The sequence below is a fragment of the Haliaeetus albicilla genome, chromosome 5 (genome assembly GCF_947461875.1).
Source record: "Haliaeetus albicilla chromosome 5, bHalAlb1.1, whole genome shotgun sequence".
Classification (NCBI taxonomy): Eukaryota; Metazoa; Chordata; class Aves; order Accipitriformes; family Accipitridae; genus Haliaeetus; species Haliaeetus albicilla.
In genome coordinates this window covers 44726436-44747801 of record NC_091487.1, presented here as the reverse complement: position 1 = coordinate 44747801, position 21366 = coordinate 44726436, and the positions used below count along the sequence as shown (strand labels likewise).

General features: G+C 47.5%; 2 protein-coding genes across 2 annotated transcripts; one reads left to right on the top strand and one right to left on the bottom strand.

Moving 5' to 3' along the window:
• Positions 1–78: 78 nt before the first annotated feature.
• On the top strand, positions 79–5988 carry PSMC3 (proteasome 26S subunit, ATPase 3). The gene is given in 14 exon segments (XM_069784601.1): positions 79–167; positions 169–364; positions 366–407; positions 496–576; positions 2103–2228; positions 2994–3098; positions 3193–3255; positions 3719–3856; positions 3983–4126; positions 4343–4491; positions 4980–5076; positions 5225–5370; positions 5565–5646; positions 5769–5988. Coding segments are annotated over 14 exon segments (1554 nt in total). The 5' UTR covers positions 79–93; the 3' UTR covers positions 5880–5988.
• Positions 5989–6449: 461 nt separating this feature from the next.
• LOC104312617 (transmembrane protein 178B) lies at positions 6450–19125 on the bottom strand. Its single transcript, XM_069784624.1, has 4 exons — positions 18642–19125; positions 11267–11380; positions 9888–10025; positions 6450–8118 (listed from the first exon to the last, which is right to left on the bottom strand). The coding sequence occupies exons 1-4, from the start codon at positions 19024–19026 to the stop codon at positions 7874–7876; spliced, it is 882 nt and encodes a 293-aa protein (XP_069640725.1). The 5' UTR covers positions 19027–19125; the 3' UTR covers positions 6450–7873.
• Positions 19126–21366: the final 2241 nt, after the last annotated feature.

Genomic DNA, 21366 nt, shown 5'->3' with positions numbered 1-21366 from the left:
TGGGGCGAGGGTGGTGGTATGGGGGGGGAATCGGGTGGGTGGGTGGGCGGGCAGCAGCGCCCAGTCGCCGCTCCGCCCCTGCCCCGCACTAAGATGGCGGCCGGGCCATCACTCAGCAGATTTGGCCGGTGGCACGTGACCGGCGCGGCGCTTTCTTCCCCTCGCTACCAACGCCGGCAGATTCGGCAGATCCGTCGGGGGGGAGCGGAGGGGCCGCAGCGGGGACAACGAGGAAGAAAAGAGGGGTCGCGGAGCTCCCCCCCGCCCCGAGCAGCCTCGTCCCGTTGCCTCCCGCCTATGTTCCTGGGGCGAGGAGGGTGGAATCTGCCGCCCGGAATCCGCCGCCTTGTGCGCTGACCGGCTGGTTGGCTGGGGGCAAGATGGCGTCGGTGTGGGATGAGTCCGAGGTGAGGGGGCCCGAGGGTGCGGTGGCGGGAGACGGGGTGAGGCGGGGGGTGTCGGACCGACGGTGACGCTGCCGTTGTGCCCCCGCAGGACGGCGTCGGCGAGGAGGTGCTGAAGATGTCCACGGAGGAGATCGTGCAGCGCACGCGTCTCCTCGACAGCGAGATCAAGGTAGCGGCCAAGGGCCGGGGAGCGGAGCCGGGGCCGGGGCCGGGCCTTGGGAGCCCTGGGCTGGTGGTGCTCGGGGCGGGGTGGGCTTAGTCCAGCCGTGGGGGTAGAGACGAGGGCAGTGAAAAATAAGATGCGGTTAACTAGGTGGGGAGCAGTAGGTTGAGGAGTAGAGTTAAGCCTCGAAGGTAGGGAAAGAAGTGCTGAAAGAGCGAGGACCCGAGGAAGCTGAGGGGACGGTTGTTCTGCAGAGCCTTGGATGCTTTAGGTAAAGGTACATAAGTCCTCCCAGCTCTCGTAGGCACAGGGGAGGGAGAAGCCCGTTCCGTGGTCTGGGTCAGGTAGGATCATGGAGTAACTCAGGTCGGAAGGGGCTTGAGAAGATCTCTAGTCCAGTCTCCTGCTCAAAGCAGGGTCGGCCGTAACCCCAGCTGCTCAGGGCTTTATCCGGTTGGATTCTGAAGGCCTCTAAAGACAGAGATTGCACCACTTCTCTGGGCGTTCTGTGCCACTGCTTGGCTGTCCTCGTGAGGATAAAGATTCCCTTTACACACAGGCTCAACCTTTTCTGTTTCAGTCTTTGTTGTCTCATCCGCCCACCGTGCACTGCTGTGAAGCATCTGGTTCTGTCGACTTGATACCTTCCCCAGTAGTTCTCCGGCTGAACAAGCCCATGTCCCTCAGCTACTTCTCACAGGGCCTGTGCTCCAGCCCCCTGGCCATCTTGGCGGCCCTGTGCTGAACTCAGTCCAGTTTATCAATGTCTTTGCTGTATGGGGGAGCCCAAAATGGGGCAGACTGCTCCAGATAGGGTCTAACTAGTGTTGAATAAAGGGGGCTGATCACTTTTCTCCATCTACTGGCTACACTCCTGTTAGTACAGCCCTTGCTGTCGGGGCACGTTGCTGGCTGCTGCTGACTTTACTGTCCATGGAGACCCCCAGGTCCCTTTCCGCAGAGCTGGTCCCCAACCAGCCAGTCACCAGCCTGTGTCACTGCAAGGTGCTCTTCCTTCCCAGGTGCGGGGCTTTGTGTTTCTCCTTGAATTGTGTGCTGGAACACAATTCTTTAAACCCAGCAAAATATAACTTTAAAACAGGTGAGTGTATATGGCTGCATATAGATATGCGCATGTGTGTGTATATCTAGTTACCTATGTATCTCTATATATTAAAAAATAAAAAGCAAAACACAGTTACCTTACTAGGTCACATCCTTATCTAGGTCATATTCCAACCCTGTAAGCTGATGCATTGATTAAGCTAATGTTATCCAGTGACACTGCGAAGAAATTACTTAGCTATATTGATTAGTTGGAGACCAAAATGGACTGCGTAGCCTTGATTCCTAACCTGTTTTGGCTAACGTTCTGTTTTTTCCTCCTTTTGTATTACGTTTCCCTTTATACCTACTGTTTCCCCGGACTTAAGTTTTTATAACTGGTTTGCTTTTGGAATAATATATGAATTTTATCTTGCCTCAGTCTTCTGATATTATTCCCATCTCTTTCTTCTGCGTACTGATTCCAGATCATGAAGAGCGAAGTACTGAGAGTGACCCATGAGCTTCAGGCCATGAAAGACAAGATCAAAGAGAACAGCGAGAAGATCAAAGTGAACAAAACCCTGCCATATCTTGTCTCCAACGTTATCGAGGTGAGAGCGGCGCGCTCTTCCGCAGCAATGTGAGAAGTGTGCGCAATGTATATCGGGAGGGAGAAGGGCAGGGGGATGCATTGGTAATTTGAGATGTGGCATATTCTCAAACTACTGGTGCTTCTGCAGCCAGGACTTCCAGGTTTTTCTATTGGTTTTATTTGTGACCTGGAAGCACAAGTCACTTGCCCGCTTCTTGTCTGGGTCGTTCCTTGGGTGTTGGCTACTGTTCATCTGCACATAACATAGCCATCGGAGCGTGCACGCAGCCTCGCTTAGTCTAGACTTGGGCATGTGAGATTTGGTATGTGCTTTCTGAAACTTGTGACACAGCACATGAAAAGCAGTGACTCTGTTATTACATCACATTCTTTCTGTAATTCAGTAGTTTTGCTGATAGGCCAAAAAAATGCTGATAGTTTCCTGTTTTTAAAAAGAGGGGATTGGTTTGTACTAGTGTTTTAAAACTTAACGAACTTAAGGTTTAATGTGAGCTGCTGTAATGGGAGGAGAAATCGGTGCCCCCATTAGCGACTGCTTTGTTCTGAACTTTATAGTGTCTTCCTATGCGCTGTCGTGTACTGCTTCATGAGGAAAGGAAGAAACTAATTTTTAGAGGAGGGATTTAACGCTTTCAGGATTCTACTGCTGATGGATGATGGGAAGTTTTATTTCGCCTACTGCATGTAATTTAGAAACGTTAATCCTGAGGTCATCCTGCTAGCCTGGTTACATTGTCATGAAATCTCTGTCTCTGGTTTTCAGCTGCTGGATGTTGACCCCAATGACCAGGAGGAGGATGGAGCAAACATTGATCTGGATTCCCAGAGAAAGGGCAAGTGTGCTGTGATCAAGACCTCTACGCGCCAGGTAAGACCCACATACCCAGCTAGGGGTGAGGAGTGCTGAAAAGGACCTTCTCCTAGTACAGCTGGTTTTGCTTACTTTGATTTCTTTCCTACAGACATATTTCCTGCCTGTTATTGGGTTGGTTGATGCAGAGAAGTTGAAGCCTGGAGACCTAGTGGTGAGTGGTGCTGTTGTGACTGTTGGATGTGATGTTGGTCAGAAAATTGCGTACATCTTGCCCTTTATAAAGGAGAAAAATCTGTCCAGATTTCCCCAAGACCATTTCTGTACTAAAATTTTAAGAAAAAGATATTATGGGTTCAGTCATGTTTGTAGTATAGAAAAGTAGTTTAGGGGGGTGTGTTCTTTATACATAAATTAGGTGCTGAAAATTTAGATATCACCCAGTAAGCTTTCTAAACCCAATCTGTTGTATCGTAAGTAAGTTGGACCGCTCTTTTTCAAAATGTGCTATGTTAGCTATGGCGTTGTCCACTGTGCCAAGCTGTGGTGATTTGGTGAGTGCAAATATCAAAGCTGGTTATTCCTGCATCCCTGAGGTCTAGTGAATCATCTTTGATTGTGTGTTTATTAATTGCTATCTGAAGGGCCTGTTAAAAGCAAAGGACTTGTGTTTACAGGGGGTGAACAAAGACTCTTACTTGATCCTGGAGACTCTACCTACTGAATATGATTCACGGGTGAAAGCCATGGAGGTGGATGAGAGACCCACAGAGCAGTACAGTGACATCGGGGGGCTGGATAAACAAATCCAAGAGGTGATACTTTATGTTTAGTTTCTGGTGTGACTGAGGACAATGGTGTTTGAACTTCAGCTCAAAGCAGGCAGCCTGGATCTGTGGAGGAGAAGGGGTTTATGTATTAATCTTTTTCTTTTGCTGTAGCTTGTGGAGGCCATTGTGCTGCCAATGAATCATAAGGAGAAATTTGAAAACTTGGGTATACAGCCGCCCAAAGGAGTCCTTATGTACGGGCCTCCAGGAACAGGGAAGACGCTTTTAGCTCGAGCATGTGCGGCCCAGACCAAGGTAAAAGGAACCTTTGAAAGCATGTGCTGCTGTAGAACAGTGCCTGAAAAAGAACACCTCTGAGGGGGAGAGGGGTCATACATACAGACTCGTGTTACAAAGGCTCAGATTTTCTTGTCTGCTTGCTTGGTTAGTTGTTTTAGTTATGGGCTTCTTGTAGTACCCAGAACTGACCCTATTGAGAAACGAGGCATAGAATTCTCTTTCCTTTCCCAGGCTACGTTCCTGAAGCTTGCGGGTCCACAGCTTGTGCAGATGTTCATTGGTGATGGAGCTAAGCTGGTACGTGATGCTTTTGCTCTAGCCAAGGAAAAAGCCCCTTCCATCATCTTTATTGACGAACTGGATGCTATTGGCACTAAAAGGTGAGGCGTGGGCCATGTTGTAAAGCTCTTGGGAGCTGCCTAGCAGCCTCCTTTGCCTGTGCATGTGAGGGAAGCTTAGCTTAAAGCGTGGCCTATTCAGGAACAGAGCGTAAAGCCAACCACAGATAGATAGCAGTTGCCACAATCTTTGGGCTCATGAGCAAAGTTCATGAGACTTGGGATCTATCTGACAGTCTCCTGCTGTATAAAACTGTTTTCTGATAACTGCATCAGAACTGTTCACCTTCCTTTACTACTTGGGCCTTTAGCCCCATTCAGCTGTAAGGACATAATCAGACTTAGCTGCTGCTGACGGTTACTCTAGTCATGGTCCTCATCAAGGTAGGTCTTCCTGTAATTTCAAGGAGGTTGGAAGACCTTGGCCAAGGAGTGTGAGCTGCAGTCATTCTGTCTTTTTATGTGATTAAAAACATAGGGGCAGGGTGGTCAGGTTCACGCTGACAGTTTTACCCTTGTTTCCTCCTCAGGTTTGACAGTGAGAAGGCTGGTGATCGGGAAGTGCAGAGGACCATGCTGGAGCTGCTTAATCAACTTGATGGTTTCCAGCCCAACACACAAGTCAAGGTTGGGATCTAGCAGAGAGTGCTACTGAGGTCCAGGGTGCTCTAGCAGGGGATGGAAAACAATGCCCAGGGAAGAAGCTTGGTGGAGCCTTGGGGAGGAGAGGCCTGTCCTCCAGGTGCCTCAGACTGACGACCCTACTTCTACTTAGGTGATTGCTGCAACCAACCGGGTTGATATCTTGGACCCAGCTTTGCTCCGCTCTGGACGATTAGATCGCAAGATTGAGTTCCCGATGCCTAATGAAGAGGCCAGAGCCAGAATTATGCAGATCCATTCACGCAAAATGAATGTCAGGTATGGCAGACGCATGGCCTTCTGGGGCTATGTTTGTCACTCATGATGGTACCTCAGGGCTGTGGAGTGGTAGGTGCTGGTGCTCTTTTGTTGAGAGCTCCTTGTTGGGTTTTAAGGAAGCTCCATACCTTGCTTTTTCTATTTGGTACATGTTCTCAGACTTTTTTTCCCCTCTCCCCTGCTGCTCATGTCAGCCCTGATGTGAACTATGAAGAACTGGCTCGCTGCACAGATGATTTCAATGGAGCCCAGTGCAAGGCTGTGTGTGTTGAAGCGGTAAGTATTCCTCTACAGCAGCCAGCGCTGATCAGTGGGAACTGTGAAAGCTAGCATGGTGTAATTACTTTGAACTGCTGTGATGCTCACATGCCCTCTCTAAATACTGTCTCCTTGGGCAGGGGATGATTGCCCTTCGCCGTGGAGCTACAGAGCTCACCCACGAGGACTACATGGAAGGAATCCTGGAGGTTCAAGCAAAGAAAAAAGCCAATCTGCAGTACTATGCCTGATCTCTGCCCAGTCAAGGTTGTGGCCTTGGCAGAGGGCAGGACTAGACTGGACTGTACCACTTACTTTCTGTCTGGAAAAAATAAAGCATTTTTTCCCTCTAAAAACAAATCCTTGATGTGTTGGGGCTGTTGCCCTTACTCAGTGGTTCTACATCTGCAAAAGGGAAGGTGAGAACCTCCTGTCCACGGCGCCCAGCATGCTGCCTTTGGAGCCTCCTCCTGCTAGAACTGGATTAAATCCTGCTCTGCTACTTCTATATGAGGACCAACAGGTTATACCGCAGTAAGTGTACTTTGAAATTGATGAACTGCAGCTCAGACAGCATCCCCTGTTTTTACCTGTGCAGCCAGTGGACAGACCGTACAGCTTTATTAGAGTCTTTGAAACTTCAGAACTAACACTCATTTTGCAAGGGAGAAGTGAACATGATTTACACATGGATTATGTTTTAACTTTGTCATTTAAACTTAATTCTGGAAGCTTTAACACCATTGGTGAATGCATGTATGAGCTCTCTGGTGAATCAGTCCGGTAATTAATCAGAAAGAATTCAAGGTTTCATCCACTGAGCAAGTCTTTCAGTACTTTTAATGCCAGTTGAGAATTACAACTTCCATTTAAAAATTACACTTTTCATAAATACACTGACTTTAGCATTAAGTATCTTACATGCCACTGTATTGTATTTTAAATACAATGTAAACATCTCCAAATGCTGGCCATCTCATCTTTACCTGTGCAGTTTTTGGACGCTTGGGAGAGGGGCAAGGATGTGAGGGAATAAAGAATAGATGAATGAAAGAAAAATGCACCCCAAAGTACTTTGGCTGATGTTCCTGAGTTAGCCCTAGTACTTGCACTGGTTCCAAGGTCCTTGCCTCTCTTTTTTGGAGAGGGAGCTTGTTCCAGCGGAGCATGCATGTTCTTGACATGCTGTGCTCGGGGGCATTTGACATTAGAAAGGGTTGAGTGGTGAAGTGAGCAGAAGCCACGCGTTCCTGAGGAAAATACATTGCGGTTCCTTTGGACATTACTATTAGAGGGGGCTGTACATCTTCTGCTATTTTAGCAGTACTGGTATTTGAGCTTGGGGAGAATTGCTCATCTCCTTTCACAGAACAGGAGTTGCACCCACAAGTTAGTTAGGGGGTGAAAGTTGATCCCAGCAGCTCAAACTATGACATACTTTCAGAAATACACCCTGGCCTCTAGTGGAATAGTTACAAGCTGCACGTTGCATACATCTCCCCACTAAAACAAGGGTATGTTACTTAGCCAAATGAGTAACCTTACCTGTGTAAGAAGCTGAGGAAAACTTTCCCCTCCTTTCCTAAAGCCAGTAAGAGGGGTTTTTAGAGTCTTGCTGCTCAGTTACAGCTGGCTCCTTTTGGAAACAGCTTTAGTAGTAAGTAAATAGCTGATGCCACAGCATGGAATAGCACAGATTTCTGATTTAAATGAATTAATACTAAGCATGGGCTAATTCTTTGGCCTAAATCTCAGCTTAAATCAAGGTTCTTTTGGGAAATGATGGCCTGAGCCAACACTAGACACGCCTGTTGCAAAAGTGTTCAAGCCAACTTCACGTAGCTCCTTGCCCTAATTTGGGTCTGAATTACACAGACCTGCAGCAATAGAGTTGGTGCGTAAACATCCCTTACAACTGGACAATAACAGGACCATGGAGGTACAGTTCAAAAAACAGCACAAAAAAAGACACAGCCTTGGACTTAATCCCTTGTAAACAGAAGAAAAACCAAATCAAAAGAACTGTCCCCCTTAAACCATCAACGAGCAAATCGCCAATAATTCAAACCTGGAGTTACTTGCAATGTCTGTGTCTGTGACTGGAGGCTGTAGCAGCATCCCATGGCCTGGTATTTCCACAGCTATGGCACTGCTCTCCACACGCTGACATGCCACCTCTTCCTGGTGTTAACCCGCAGCTCTGCCCAGGCTGCGCTTTCCAGAGTCTCTCCTCATCCCTCCGAGGTCACACAGCCCCATTTTCTTGTCTGGGTTTTTGTACGGATGCCCGAGAAGTGTTGAGTGATGGGGCCAATGTGCAGAGGAACCCAGCCAGCAGGGTGAGGCCCAGGCCTCCCCAGGCACAGAACATGGACCAGCCATAGCCATGACTGATGTCCTCTGGCAGCCCATAGACGTAGCGAGGATAGCGAGATAGCTCAAAATTGATCCCAGCTACGCATGTGCAGAGTGAGATGATACAGCAGGTACCTGCAGGAGAAAAGCAAGAGCGTTCTACACTGCCCTCAGGTTAATTACGCTCTGTTTTTTCCCTACATATTTTCAAAGTCATGAACTTTCAAAATCAAGAATAACCTTTTTTTTTTTGTCCTACCAGTCACTCTTCTTACAAGGGGGAGGGACAGGGGCTGGGGAAGGCAATATATGTAGGACTATGGGATACCTCACTTCACAAATGACCAATATTGCCTTAGCTCCCCCTGTTGCTATTTTGAACTCAGTCATGTAGTTCATCATGCTTCAATTCCCCCGAGAAGTTCCAATGGCTAATAGCATCACATTCCAAACAGTACTTGGGCAGTTTCTCCTATGGAAAGTAAATAGCTGAAGCCCAGGGCTGCAAAAAGTGCAGCACTGCTTAGTTTCTACTAAGCGTGTCCAGACTCCGGACAGCTGTAGCCTAGGCCTATAGAAGGTGCCCAGGTTTTTGTTATCCACTAAACATTCACTAAGCACCTATACAGAGAAGCAAAAAAGCCAGAAACTTACAACGCAAGGCACTCCAGTATCTCTAATATACACTAGTACTCAAGGTTGAGATGATCATTTTATTCTCTCCAGCTCTGGATCTGTGTCTACTAATGACGACTCTTGCTGCTGACGGCATGCCTATCATGGTTAAGTGCAGAAGCACTCAAAGGGGACCCAGTCTACCTGTTGCACTTATAATACTTTACTCTCTCACTGCTGTGTGATAAAGAAACGAAAATGTTCCCAAAGGAAACTGCAGTTAAGCAGTATGTAAGAGGACAGCACAAGCCTACCTTCCAGCCTTTCTAGCAGCATGCCATGCCAGCAGGGTGGTTTTCTGTGCAGCTCCCCAAAAACACTGCTTGAGAAGGCTCGCTTATGGCTAGGGAAGATTTCCTCCCCTCCCCCCAAAAAAGTGGCACAAAACACACCTATTTGTTTAACTGATCTAGACGCTGTTATATCACCACATTCCTTGCTTGCAGCCATTATAGATGCTGATACTGGGCCTCTAGGGTAGCAGATCTGGCTTTGAAGTAGAGCCTCATTTTTCATACTTGAAAGTTGCCTATTTACCGCTTGCAATTTAAGAGTCCTCATCCTTGGAGCATCTCAGCTCACCCTTTTGGTGCATTTGTCACTACTATGCCCCTTTCAAATAAAGACAAAACACTGCCCATTTTTGAGCTGAACAGTCAAAGTTCAGAAAAAAACTTTGGCCATGCAGAAAGTCTGCTCCCAGCCAGGAGGAACAGATGTAACAAATACCCCTGGCAAGCACTGAGCTCATGTCCTTACCTCTGGGCCAATGTTCTCCAGGCTTGTCTGGGTTTGGACTTCATTGTTACCTAAAGATGTGAGCATCTTTCAGCAGCAGAAAGGTGCTCTACGTTGATTGTTTGTTTGTTTGTTAAGATTCCCTAGAGAAAACTGAGCTGCGCTGTCTGACAGGAGCCACAGGCTCCACACACTTGGCGCAGGCAAGAGGACTGTGCTCACTGTGCACGTGTTCCCTGTGGCTACACACCAGCTCTCCAGAGCAGAAGGCTCGTGTATGTACAGCGAGGTCTACTCAGAAACATGCAAATACCCACGCAAGCAAGTCCTGCCCAGTGCTGGAGGTGGTAATTCTGTGCTATGCTGATGATTTGCTGCACTAAAGAGCTGCTTTGTGTGTTTCCTGTGGGCTGACTTTACTTTTAAGAGCACCTCCCCAGCCAGCAATACTGACTGTGGTGACTTCAGGAGTAGAAGCGAAAGGCTCTCACCTCCCATTAGGAAGAGCAGCCCAGCCACGTACTGCATGAGCTCCTGCTGTTTGCAGCAGCCCAGCACACCAATGATCCACCCAAACAGGATGATGGAGACTGCCATGCCAATGAAGCCAGCTGTCATCCTCCGCAGATCTGAGGAAAGAGAAAGGAGAAAAGCAAGAAAGAAGACATGAAGATGGTGGCACCCAGACAGGACAGCCAGGGGAGAGTCCAGACAGATTTAGATTTGCTGGTTCTAAAGTTTATACTTCACCCATGGCCTCCACCTTCTGTAGCTTCTTTGAAGTAGATAGTTTGCCCATTACACTGAAACTAAAGGAATCCAGCTAACTTAACTCCCTTCTGCTGGGCACTGTACAACTAGAAAGCATTTCTGGCCTGATCAAGAGGAATACTGGCCAAATACTCCCCAACATGGGACAGAAGGGACACGTTATGAATTCAGCAATGATTTGTAAGCATTAATACTGCAATGGCTTTTTTTTTTTTTTGGTGGTGGTGCGTTTCTTTGGGATGGAGTTTGTTGGGTGTCTGCTGAAAATAGAAATAAAAGAAATAAATGAAAGGGGTCGCTGAAGAGAAGTAAAGGACTAGCACATGGAAGGCAAGATAGTGTGAACTGAAAAGAGGAACAGTGGGAGGACAGAAGCAGACAGCAGATCAATACAGTATGACGGGAACAACTCCAGTAACAAGCTCTAAAAAACGCTTCGGCACCAGTGATATGAACAGCACTTTGTCATCCATAATACAAGTGCTGTTCTTGTCTCCTACTAGTTCAGTCTCTAGCTGGATTTCCTCAGCACTGAGGCTCACATGACAGGGGCTAGGCAGAATTATGTGAGGCAATAGAACCAGAAAACAATCAGAGAGAAGCAGGAGCAGAAAAAAACCTGATAAAATCATTCTCAGTGGCAGGCTACAGGTCAGTCATCTGTGTGGGAAGGACTTGGGCATCAGGCAGCTTGTGGGCTAGGAGCTGGTAACAGGAAGTTGCAAAGACAAACTGAGATGTTCCCTAAAAGGGCTAGTTGCCCCAGAGCTGCACCAGGTCACTGGTGTGCACACAGAAAAATGCAACAAGAGCTATACAGACTATACAGTGCTGCAGCACCTTTGCTGTAAGCCAGCTAGGAATTGCCTGCCCCCAGATCCAGAATATGATTTCACCTTGCGACATACAACACACATGCCTGTATTCCTGAATTCACCAATTAAGCCCCTCCAAATCTCACATCCCCTTTCAATTGTACTGTCAGCTGCTTGCCCTTCCTCACTAACAAGACGGCTAGCTTATTCAGAGCCCTCACTTGGCATTGCATTAAGGCATTAAGTAATCCAAACAGTCTTGTACGCTGCTTTAGGTTACTTACGGAGTGCATGCCACTCATCCTGCCGGATGGTGTTTGTGATGTTGATGGGTAAGTTGCGAGGCAGAGAGCTGGAGGTGTAGTGGTACTTCACAGCAGTGCAGCGCTGAATAACTCCTGTAAAAGAGACATCAGTGTGAAACAGCATGAAACTCCTATGCCTTGCATTTGCTGCTGAGTTGGCTGGCCCAGCATTGATCACGCAGGGGAAGCCTTAGTTCAGTAACAGAGCAAACGTAAGCAAAAAAGCACTGTTTACTGCAAAGGCTTTGGGGAGCAGGAGGGGAGGGAGCCTTGCTACAGAAAAACACCAGCAAAGAGGGAGCAAGATGCTGACCCAGGCAGGCTTCAGGAAGGAGCAGCTGAAGACAAATAGTAATGACAGTCACCAAAAACAGCTCCAGAAGCTTCCTAGAGGAACTGGTACAATCTCTTTGGGATGGCTGAGGAGACAAGAACATGGCCGAGGAGACAAGAACATGGCCAAGTACCATCAGGCCTGCTTTGTCTCTAAGAAGACAAGAGTTGAATCACTTTGAAAATTTTGAATGAATGCTGGGAAGTAAACTGCATGGGAGAAAAGTTTGAATTCACTCCAGTAGTCATTAGCTCTTTGCTTTACTTTCAATGAGCAATTGGACCCAAGTAGGCTTGTTTCTGTTACAGCTTGAAGTGTACCCCAGATGCAAATGTGAACCTACACGCATGCTCCTCTTGAAAGGGATTTTTAGTTTAGGAAACAACTGGTAAGAAAGAAGATTCTGAGAGTGGAGGGAGAGGAAGGTGCCTTGCCCCCCCTGTTATAAATAAAGCCAGGGCCAGGGCAGTGGGGTGGGGAGAATCAGTCTGGATGGTGGGGTGGAAGGGAACAGCCAGAAAGGTAAAAGAGCTACATAGTACAAAAAGTTACCCCTTAAACAAGGGCTACAGGGTCATTACAGCTATTTAAATGCTGGGGCAGAAGAACCATTCAGAAACAATCAGTTGGCCAGTGAGCTAATTAAGCTGGTGAACAATCACTAGCAGGGAGCTGCAGACTCAGTGATGAGCTTTGCAAAAGACACTCAAAAAACCAGAAGAAATGGGCTTTGTGCTGCTCCCGCAGCAATGGGAGGCATGATTTTGTTCTCTAACAACGTTCACTGGGACTGTACTGACCTGGTTTCTGCAAGGACCTGCAAAGAGGAAGCCCCCGCTTCACAAGATTAGGAGTTGCACACAAGAGGCCCAGCCAATTCCAGCCATCAGGCCAGGGAGGGAAAGGTGATCTGAATTTTCCCACATTAAAAAAACAGTGACATTTGTTACTGAGTGGAACAAGCAGACATGTAAAGAATGTGCCCCAAAAGGGGAAAACCCAAAGCTAGACTTCCAAAAGCCCCTGAGCAGCAAAGCATTTCAAGCTCGCCCCATCCTTGGCTGCGCTTCCCACCACCCCCTTGCCCTGCTGTGGTTCCTGGCCGCCTCCCCCAACACCACAGGGCGCTGGCACCGATACACCCATACACAGAGTTGCTGCCCTTCACCTCCAGCTGCTTGCCCTCGCCGTGCGGAGCAGTGCACGTTGTTTGCAGCTGTTTCAGAACAAGTCTCTCGTGCTGCCTGAGCAAATGGATCAGCAAGACAACCCAGTAATGGAGGATGCCAGTTCATTTGCAAAAGCTCTGTAAACATCTGAACTAAGAACTTTGGCCATATACAGCACATCACAGTATCTAATTCAATTTCACCTATAACTGTTGACTGAATTCAATTTCAATATTGACATGATTTACATGTGTTGTTGAAAAATACATCTATGGTACAAACTAATGACATCAGATTTTAGACTTCAATGCACTGGATTCATTAAAAGTAAGATCTATGCACTTTTACATATTCCGATTATAAAAGTACTATATATGAAGCAGTATTTTATATGAGAGCAAGGATTACTACTTTTATAGCTCATTAAAGAAAAATCAAAGACTAGAGATGTACATTCCTTACGATCAAAGCTATGGACTCCTCAGCTAAAATGTCACTGAGAAAATCTTTGTATTATTACAAGAGTTTACAAGTAGACTAAAAGTAAAAGCTCTCCACCTGGTTTAGCAGTTTTCAGGTTATTTAGAAGTTTTCAAATATCAATTGAAAACTGATTATTTAGAAGTTCTTTTCTAAAAAAACTGGTTTATTAGAAGTTTTCAAATATCGATTCATTCTGCCTCTGGTTTAAAAACTTTACTCCTAATCCTTTCTTCCCCAGAATTCAAAGTGCTAATTTTATGTAGGTAGCACATAAAATTGTATTAAAACGGCAAGTTTGCAAAACAAAGCGCTCCAGAGATAGAGAATTTTAGGGCTTATGCTCAGTGCTGACCTCTGATCCATGGGCTTGGTGACAGCCTTCGATTACACCATCACAAGCTGTTTTTCCAATCAGATTCCCATTTCTCTGAGAGCACAGGCTGGACCTGCTCTGGTGTGAGCCACTACAGGCAAAACAAGGGAGGCCTCTCTCTGTAGGTCTACTAGAAAAGCTCAAACAGGTAGGCAAGAGAATCAGAGGATCAGGGAAGCACTGAGGGTGATCTCTACCCACTTTCTCCCAGAAAATCGTAACATGCACCCAGGCAATCCTCAGTAGCCAGATTTTGCATCTGCAATCACTAGTTCATGCTTCCCGTTTTCCGAGTGAATCTCTAAGTCTAATTTTCAGTGATGCTATGCACTCAAATATAGCCAGGTACTCCATGGGGCTGCATTTAGAGAGATATAACACGTTGCTCTCCAAGTACTCAAGAAAACAGGAGAAAAAAAAAATTAGGTTTGTAGTCTCAAAGTTATTGTGAAGTCAAAGGCATTTCAAAGGTATTCCAGTAAGTCCATTGTCCTAAGCCCTTATGTACCTTAAATCACAGTCTATAAAATAGGCACACCATCCTGCCCTCCATTTCAGGAACCTGCTAGCAAAGTGATTTTGCTTTTGTTTAAAAACACACTCAGATAAGCACCATCAGAAAGCCTGCCAACATTAAAAACTTTGCCTTCAGGCAAGGGCTTGAATAGAATGGACTCATGTGGTGAACAACACACCAAAACAAGTGAGCAAGCATTGTCTTTTTTGGCACACAAGTTGAGAATACAGGACAGAAGGGGGCAGGTACTCATGTCATTAGCTTACCATAAAGCACACATACAAGAAAAAGGTTACGCAGACAGCCTGATCCTTGCATTTCTTAGGGGCATCAAAAGAACACTATGAAAGTTGCATGTGCAATTTTCTTGATTAAAAAATAAACATAAGAAGCAAGGAACTGCATCTGGCAGTGTCACATTGACACTTTCATGGCCAAGCTACATGCCTGTGCCTGCCCTCCCACCGCCAACATTGTTTCTCACACTTTGTCATCAGTGTGGTTTTTTTTTTTCCCCTCAGGATTGCAACTGCAGACAGGTTCCCCTCCCGTACCCTCTCACAACCCTTGGGACACTACATGTGAGTGTCCCTGGACAAGTCTTTTCTCCTGACTGAACATGAAGGCAGGAAAAGATCAGAGGACGCTGGCTAGAAAGAATTTCTGGACCTCCAGATACCGAGGCAGAGCACAGGCCCCTTGTCCCTGGGCTGCCAGACACCTGGAAACCCAGACCCAGGCCTGCTGTGACACATTCAATTTGTAATCCTGGGCTCAGCACACCCCAACTTTTTCTCAGTTTAGTTTTCATCTCTCTCCGACTTTGAAACATTCAGGTTTTCTTCTCTACTACACTGCCTATGTGCCAGCGTTATGAGGAGGAAATGCAGGGCTTCTCATTTTCAGTTCTGCTACCTGGCCCAGTCCTATCTTAGAGCAGTTTGGCGCTCACACACCTGGGAGACACCCTCTCCTTCTCACCACGAGCATGGCCAGGGAGCAGCCATGGGCAGTTAACAGTGAGCTACCACATGAGGTCTGGCCCTCCCCTCCCTCATGCCCCAGGACCAAGTGGCCACTGAAACTCCCTTGTCTATTCCCACCACTTCTGCCCGGGATTGTGGAGAGCATCACAGCTATGGGATCACTCTGTCCACATTGTCACCCAAAGGCCACTAGATCTGGTCAATCAACCTTCCTTGAAAACACCATGATAACTCTTACAGATCATATTGTCTGACAGATCACACTTACCAACAGCCATGACCAAACTGAGTTTGTTAAATATGCTACTATAATAGATGCTCTACAGACCTCACAATCATTCCTGTAACTCTTCCAATTTATCATCAGTTGGAAAGGATGGGAAGTACAGACACCAGGACTGAGCCGTTTTCTCTCAAGGGCCTCATTACTGCCATAAACTGTTGTGTTCCTCTGCTTAAGCATCCAGTGGTTCTTCTCACTTCCTCAGCCACATCATGGTACCCAGAAGTCATTTCTGCCCAGTATGTGTGAGACGTACCAGTCCCACCCCAGAGTCTTTTCAGAGCAAGCTTGAAAAGCAATAAAATCCCCAGTTTATGAACAGCAATAAAACTTTTCTAATTCCTTCAATTTACTGGTGTTAAAATGCATGTTGTTCAAATGAACCCAGCAAGTTATCCAAAGCAGCCTACAAGAATGGATCTTTCCTAATTAATCATTTTCTACTGTCACCACTTTGTAAACAACATTTTTTTCATATTAACGGAGAAGACCACTAAACAGCATATAATAAATCCCTGCAGGACCTCACTACTTAAGAAGACTCCATGCAAAAGGTTTTTGTTGCAGCATCAGTTACCCAGTGTATAATCCACACAGCACATGCTCTACAAGATGATGTATAGTGCTCAAGTTCTTACACTCAGAGAGTCCCTCCCTACACACACAGATCTTCTTTGTTTCCCCACCAAGCGTTTCAGTTCTTTGGCTGCTATCTTTTACTGGTGGCTAATCTCCATCTTCCCCATTTGCTTTGTACATTATTTCTTCTTTTGCCTTCTTAATTGTATTTTTTAAATGAAACTATCTATTTTTTTCACAGTTCCAAAACAGTGATTTTGCATTTTAAGAAAAATCCCACACATCATTCCACTCTTACATTTAAATATTTCCCACCTCTCCGTTTTGCACTACATTTTTGAGTCCTGCTTTTTCCTTTTAAATATATAAAGTGAATATATTTTACATTTTTTTAAAACTGTATATTTTAGGTATATAAATGTATGCATGTATATGCATCATCAGCTAAAATGCTCGAGTATGAAAGTTTCCACAGAACTGCTTTGTATTAATAGTAGTAGATAAATACAGGACTAGAAATCCATGGAACTATCTAAATGCATAAGGGTACTTATGGCCTTAGTCATTTTTTCAGAATTCAAGAGAGACCCAGAAAGGAAAGAAACCTTATTCCAGAGCTACTAGAAAAATGGAGAGTATAAACCCAAACCAAAATCACCACAGGACTGTCATAAAAAAAAAAAAAAATTAAAAATTTACTCCTCTGTCACTAAAAGCCTATTTAAAAATCTCTAGTTTAAGGAATATTAGGAATATAAGAAGGCATCACACATCACCAAAGAGCTAGCTGAAAACTTACTGCAAATTGAGGAGAAGGTAGGACTTTCAGAGGTGCACAGTAGTGATCTTCAGCTCACACTAGGGAAAAAACGCCTGTTTTTTTCTTTTTGGAAACCCCAGATCTAGTATCATGCTTGAGATAACAGCTCAGCCACAGCCACACCTGACCACTGGCCGGAAAAGGCTGCTTAATCACAGTTGTCAGAGAAAAGATAGACACAGCAGGAACACAGAAAGGCTGCTAGTAAAGCAGGTCAGGGGAAGGGATAAGAAGAGAGTCATACCTATTTAAAGACCTGACTCTACAAGAACTATTATTAATAATTTCCCTCTGTAAGATAACACATAAATCTTTACAGTAGCAACTGCAGACCTAATAGGCAAAGAATATGAGGGAAGCAAGGCTTGTAGGGAAAGGCAAGGTCTTTTATTAGAACAGCTGAAGAAAAAAAGGAAGTGGAAGGAAAACCTTTTGGATTTAGAGTCCCTCCAGTTCTACACACCAGACCCTGAGGAAGATCATCACCACCCTGTAATGCCCTTGTGCATGCAGAAGGCAGACTCCAGCCTCTCTGTATGACCATGGTATTGTTGGGAAAATACCTCAGAAACAGAAGTATTGAGAACCAAACTACTATCCTTCCCATCCCTTCCCCCAGCTTTTGCTAATCTCAATAGGAGCTGAAAGCATTTGGCTTGATGTGAAGCAAAAAAAACAGATAAATATTTTACATGACAGGCACAATTAATAGAAAGAAATTAATGAGCTGCCTTTTAGTGAAATGAGATCAACATGGAAATAAAAATGAAAATGCATAAAATGGATCCTAGGAGATTAAATAGAGAAAGAAGCTAATCACACAGCATAGAGTTTCTAAAAGTAAGAGTCACTGCTGTGCATTGGAAAGGAAGGACAAAGACGGGCTGAGCTTCACAGTGCCAGTCTATCTGTCCTCTGCTGTGCAGGACTGGCGTCACAGTTGGAAGTCACGCTGAAGAACTGCTCCCACTTTCTTAAGATAGCATTTCCATTTTGTGCCTCAGTGGAAGCTCTGCTCCCAACTCCTACTCTCCCTGTGCTAATAGGTACCTGCTGGAACAATAAGTCCTGTTACTTATCATTAACCATACACAGCATTTCTTATCCTAAGCTTGTTTTATATGTAATTTATTTTGACTTAACTACATTATTTGTACCATCCAGTCCAGGAATTTTATTCACACTTTGTGAACTGCTCGGCTTTGTACCGTGCTCCACAACAGCAGAAAATCCACAGCTTTCTCTCTCCTGTCACCCCTGGAGCCCTGAGTGATATCTGCCACCGTGAAGGTGGCAATCCCCTGCAGCAACGAGAACTCCCCCATGCTAGAACAGGAACAACAGGTCCCTTTCCCCTTGCCGCAAACATCACGGAGCTACCGGCAATACGGTACATTTCTCAGCGCTCAAGAACAAGAAGGTGTCAGGGTTATGAGAATGCCCACCCAGACCTTGCTCGAGTGTCAGCGTCAGGCCCCGCGCTGGGCCACAGAAGGGGCTCTCCGAGGACGCGGTCCCACCCAGCACTGCAGCATTTTAAGCAGACAGGGCGGCGTACAACCCCCTCCCCGGGATGGGGTCAGGGCCACGCTCGCCGCCTCCCGCACGCCAGGGACACCTGAAGCCAAGGGGACCGTGCGGGGCTGCATCCGCGCCTTCCCGCCGGCCTCTCCACGCCGCAGCAGCGGCAGCCGCGGCCCCGCCCGCAGACCCAGGGCCCCGGCCGAGCCGGGCCGCGCCGGCAGCCGCGCTCAGCACCACGGACAGCGGCGGGGCCCCGCCGCCGGGGCCGCTCCCCCCACCGCCTCACCTTTCCGGATGAGCTCCTCACTGTCCGGCTCGTAGCCCGCGCGGTGGCAGCGCCTCCAGAGCCCCGAGACGGTGGAGTTGAAGCGGCGGCCGCAGTGCGAGTCCAGAGCGGCGGCGGCTGCGGCGGCTGCCGGGACGGGGGCCGGGGACCGCCCGGGCAGCAGGGCCCGCGGGGGCCGGGCGCGGAGCGGCAGGTGCGAGCTGGGTGCCGACATGGAGCCGGGCGGGTCGCTACGCTTGTGGCCGAAGCCGCGGCAGCGCTCGCGGTGCCGCCGCGCGTCCGTCTCGTACCAGGAGTCGGTGCCGATGGCCACGGCCAGGAGGGCGAGGGCGGCGGCGGCCAGGAGCAGCCCGGAGCCGCTCAGCGCCTGAGCCGCGGCCGCCATCTTACCGCGCCGGGGGCGGCAGGGGCGGGCGCTTCCCCTGCAGGCCCGGCTGGGGGCCTCCGCCCGCCGCGCCGCCCCCGGAAGGAAAACGGGGCCAGCGCCCCCCTCCCCGGTCCAAGCTGGGTCCCGCACCGGTACAGCCCCCCGCCCCCAGGGCTCTCCAGGCCCGGTCTCAAGGGGCTCCCGGGTGCCGCTCGCCGCCTCCCGCCACAGCGCCCGGTGAGGGGGACCCGGCCCGGGCTCCTGCGCCGCGGCACGAGGCCCCTCAGGGCCGGCGCGCGGGGCAACGGCCGCCCCAACGGCCGGCAACGGCCCGGGCGCGCGCGCAACGGAACGGCCCCGGGCGGGAATGAGCGGGGCCTCCCCCCCCGCCCGCGTCCGCGGCCTCCTCTTGCCCCGTAGTCGCCCCTCCAACGACGCCGGGGCTGGCGGCGTCCCCGAGGGCAGAAGGGCAGAGATCGGGCCCGCTAACCAGCGAGAGGCCCCGGGGCTCGAGCAGTCCTTCAAATGTGGGTGAAAGACAAAAACACCGCGAGCAGCAGCACGCGTTGGCGTTGCGATGACGGTTTCTCCTCAACCCTTCGTTATCAGTTAATGGAAAATAAGACCTGAAGAGCTGACAAAAAGGTCAATCTATTTTATGCAATGAGAAGCAGGCTAAATCCAAGCCATTCGTTAAATGCAACATTTCCAAGGGCACAAAATCCCTTCTGATCCTGCTTGTTCTATGGGACTTGTTCCTCCAGCTGCAGCACTATCAGTCCCCAAAGCCAGTTGTTAGGGCGTCGTCTTTTAATTCCAGCCTCCAAATAAAATGATCTAGTAATACGGCAAGTCTAAATTACAAATTTAACGTCCAGTTTTAAAATCCTTAGTTTTGTTTGTTAAAAGTACTTTAAATTGTTTCCCAGGAGCAAATTGTTCAACTGCAGGAGATTCAGAACCCATGTCGCTTCTTGCTCTCTTGGCCACACCGAGCACAACCTGAATGCCCTCCCCAGCGCTTCTCCCACAACAGAGTACTACTACTCACCCCAGAGCACTATGCGTGGTGGAAATGTGCAGCAACCACAGACAAAGCTTGTTTTAACCACATTTCAGCATGATCCTCTTCAGCAGTTTGCACTGGACAGATGGGATTACCATCCACGCAGCTGCACATTAGTGCCTTCAAGGCAGACAAATTGAAAGGGCTGCTGTCAAAAGAATTTTCTTACACATACCAGCTAAATTAAGTCTTCCACATCAAGAATGAAAAAGAATTTTCAAATCTAATCACTGCTCTAGATAACATGGAAAAATCCTTCAATTGTAACAGCTGTTTCCTGGAAAGATCCAAATATTCACATTTCCTAAATCTGCAATCCTATTATGTCACCCTACTCTCTACAGCAGTTCCTCAGGCTATAGTTTCAGAAAACAGGGGCTTTGGCAAGACCATCACCTTAGGAAGTTCCCGTGTACAAGACTCCCTCGTATTGTTCTCCCCTCTCTGCTACTGCAGTTGTGTCAGAGACACTCTTTGTGGAGCCTGTGAACCAGGCAGCTGATTAATCCATGTTATTTTTGATTACTTTTGAGAAGGACAAAGGGATGGGGGAGGGAGGCTCACAGCACAGCCAAAGAGTGCAGCATGGCAATGCCAGGGAGAGATTCCAAAATGTAGATTGCTGGGAAAGTCCCCAGACCATAAAATCGTGCCCTTGATCACCCACCTGCCTTAATTTTCTTCCAGCTCTTGGGTTATGGTTTTCTTTCTTCTTAAAGAAGACTTCTGGTAAGAACCGAGAGCCACGTACTACCATTCAGTATTTATAGGCTGAAAATCTTTCAAATGAAGAGTGGGATAAGGCATGGTCTGAACCTGTGTTTCTGAAGGGTAGAGAAAATCCTTTTAGTCCTTTCTGGGCAATTCCTACATACGTTTGATGAGCACACCTTTGTCCCACATGGAAAGCAACCAGCTTAGTGTTAATTGATACCAGATAGGCCTTGAGTTTTTTAGATTAAAAAAATAACTGATAACAACAAAGTATGGTTGCAAAGCTCTCCGGATAGTCAGTTACAATGCAAGCACTCCCCTCAAAGAAGAGCGGCTCACTTGGTGATGCTTTTCAGGGAACCCAGACCAGCTGCCGAGAATTAATGATCAAACCACACTGCTCCTGGCCCACAGTGCCACGGCAGCAGGAACAGGAAACTGGATTAGAAGCTTTTCTTTCACTTGTGAAAGCCTGAGGAGTAGAAAGGAAGGCAAGACAGAGCCCAGACTTCTCTAGACTAACCCAGAGATACTGCTCTTGAATTCAAATGAAATTTGAATTGAATTTGTATTGAATT

Excerpts from the sequence above, each read along its gene's own strand:
- LOC104312617 (XM_069784624.1), bottom strand. The coding sequence starts at position 19,026 with ATGGCGGCCGCGGCTCAGGCGCTGAGCGGCTCCGGGCTGCTCCTGGCC. Across the intron at positions 11,381-18,641 it reads TGAGGAGCTCATCCGGAAAG|GAGTTATTCAGCGCTGCACT; the intron begins GTGAGGCGGTGG and ends TCTCTTTTACAG. Across the intron at positions 10,026-11,266 it reads GGATGAGTGGCATGCACTCC|ATCTGCGGAGGATGACAGCT; the intron begins GTAAGTAACCTA and ends CTCTTTCCTCAG.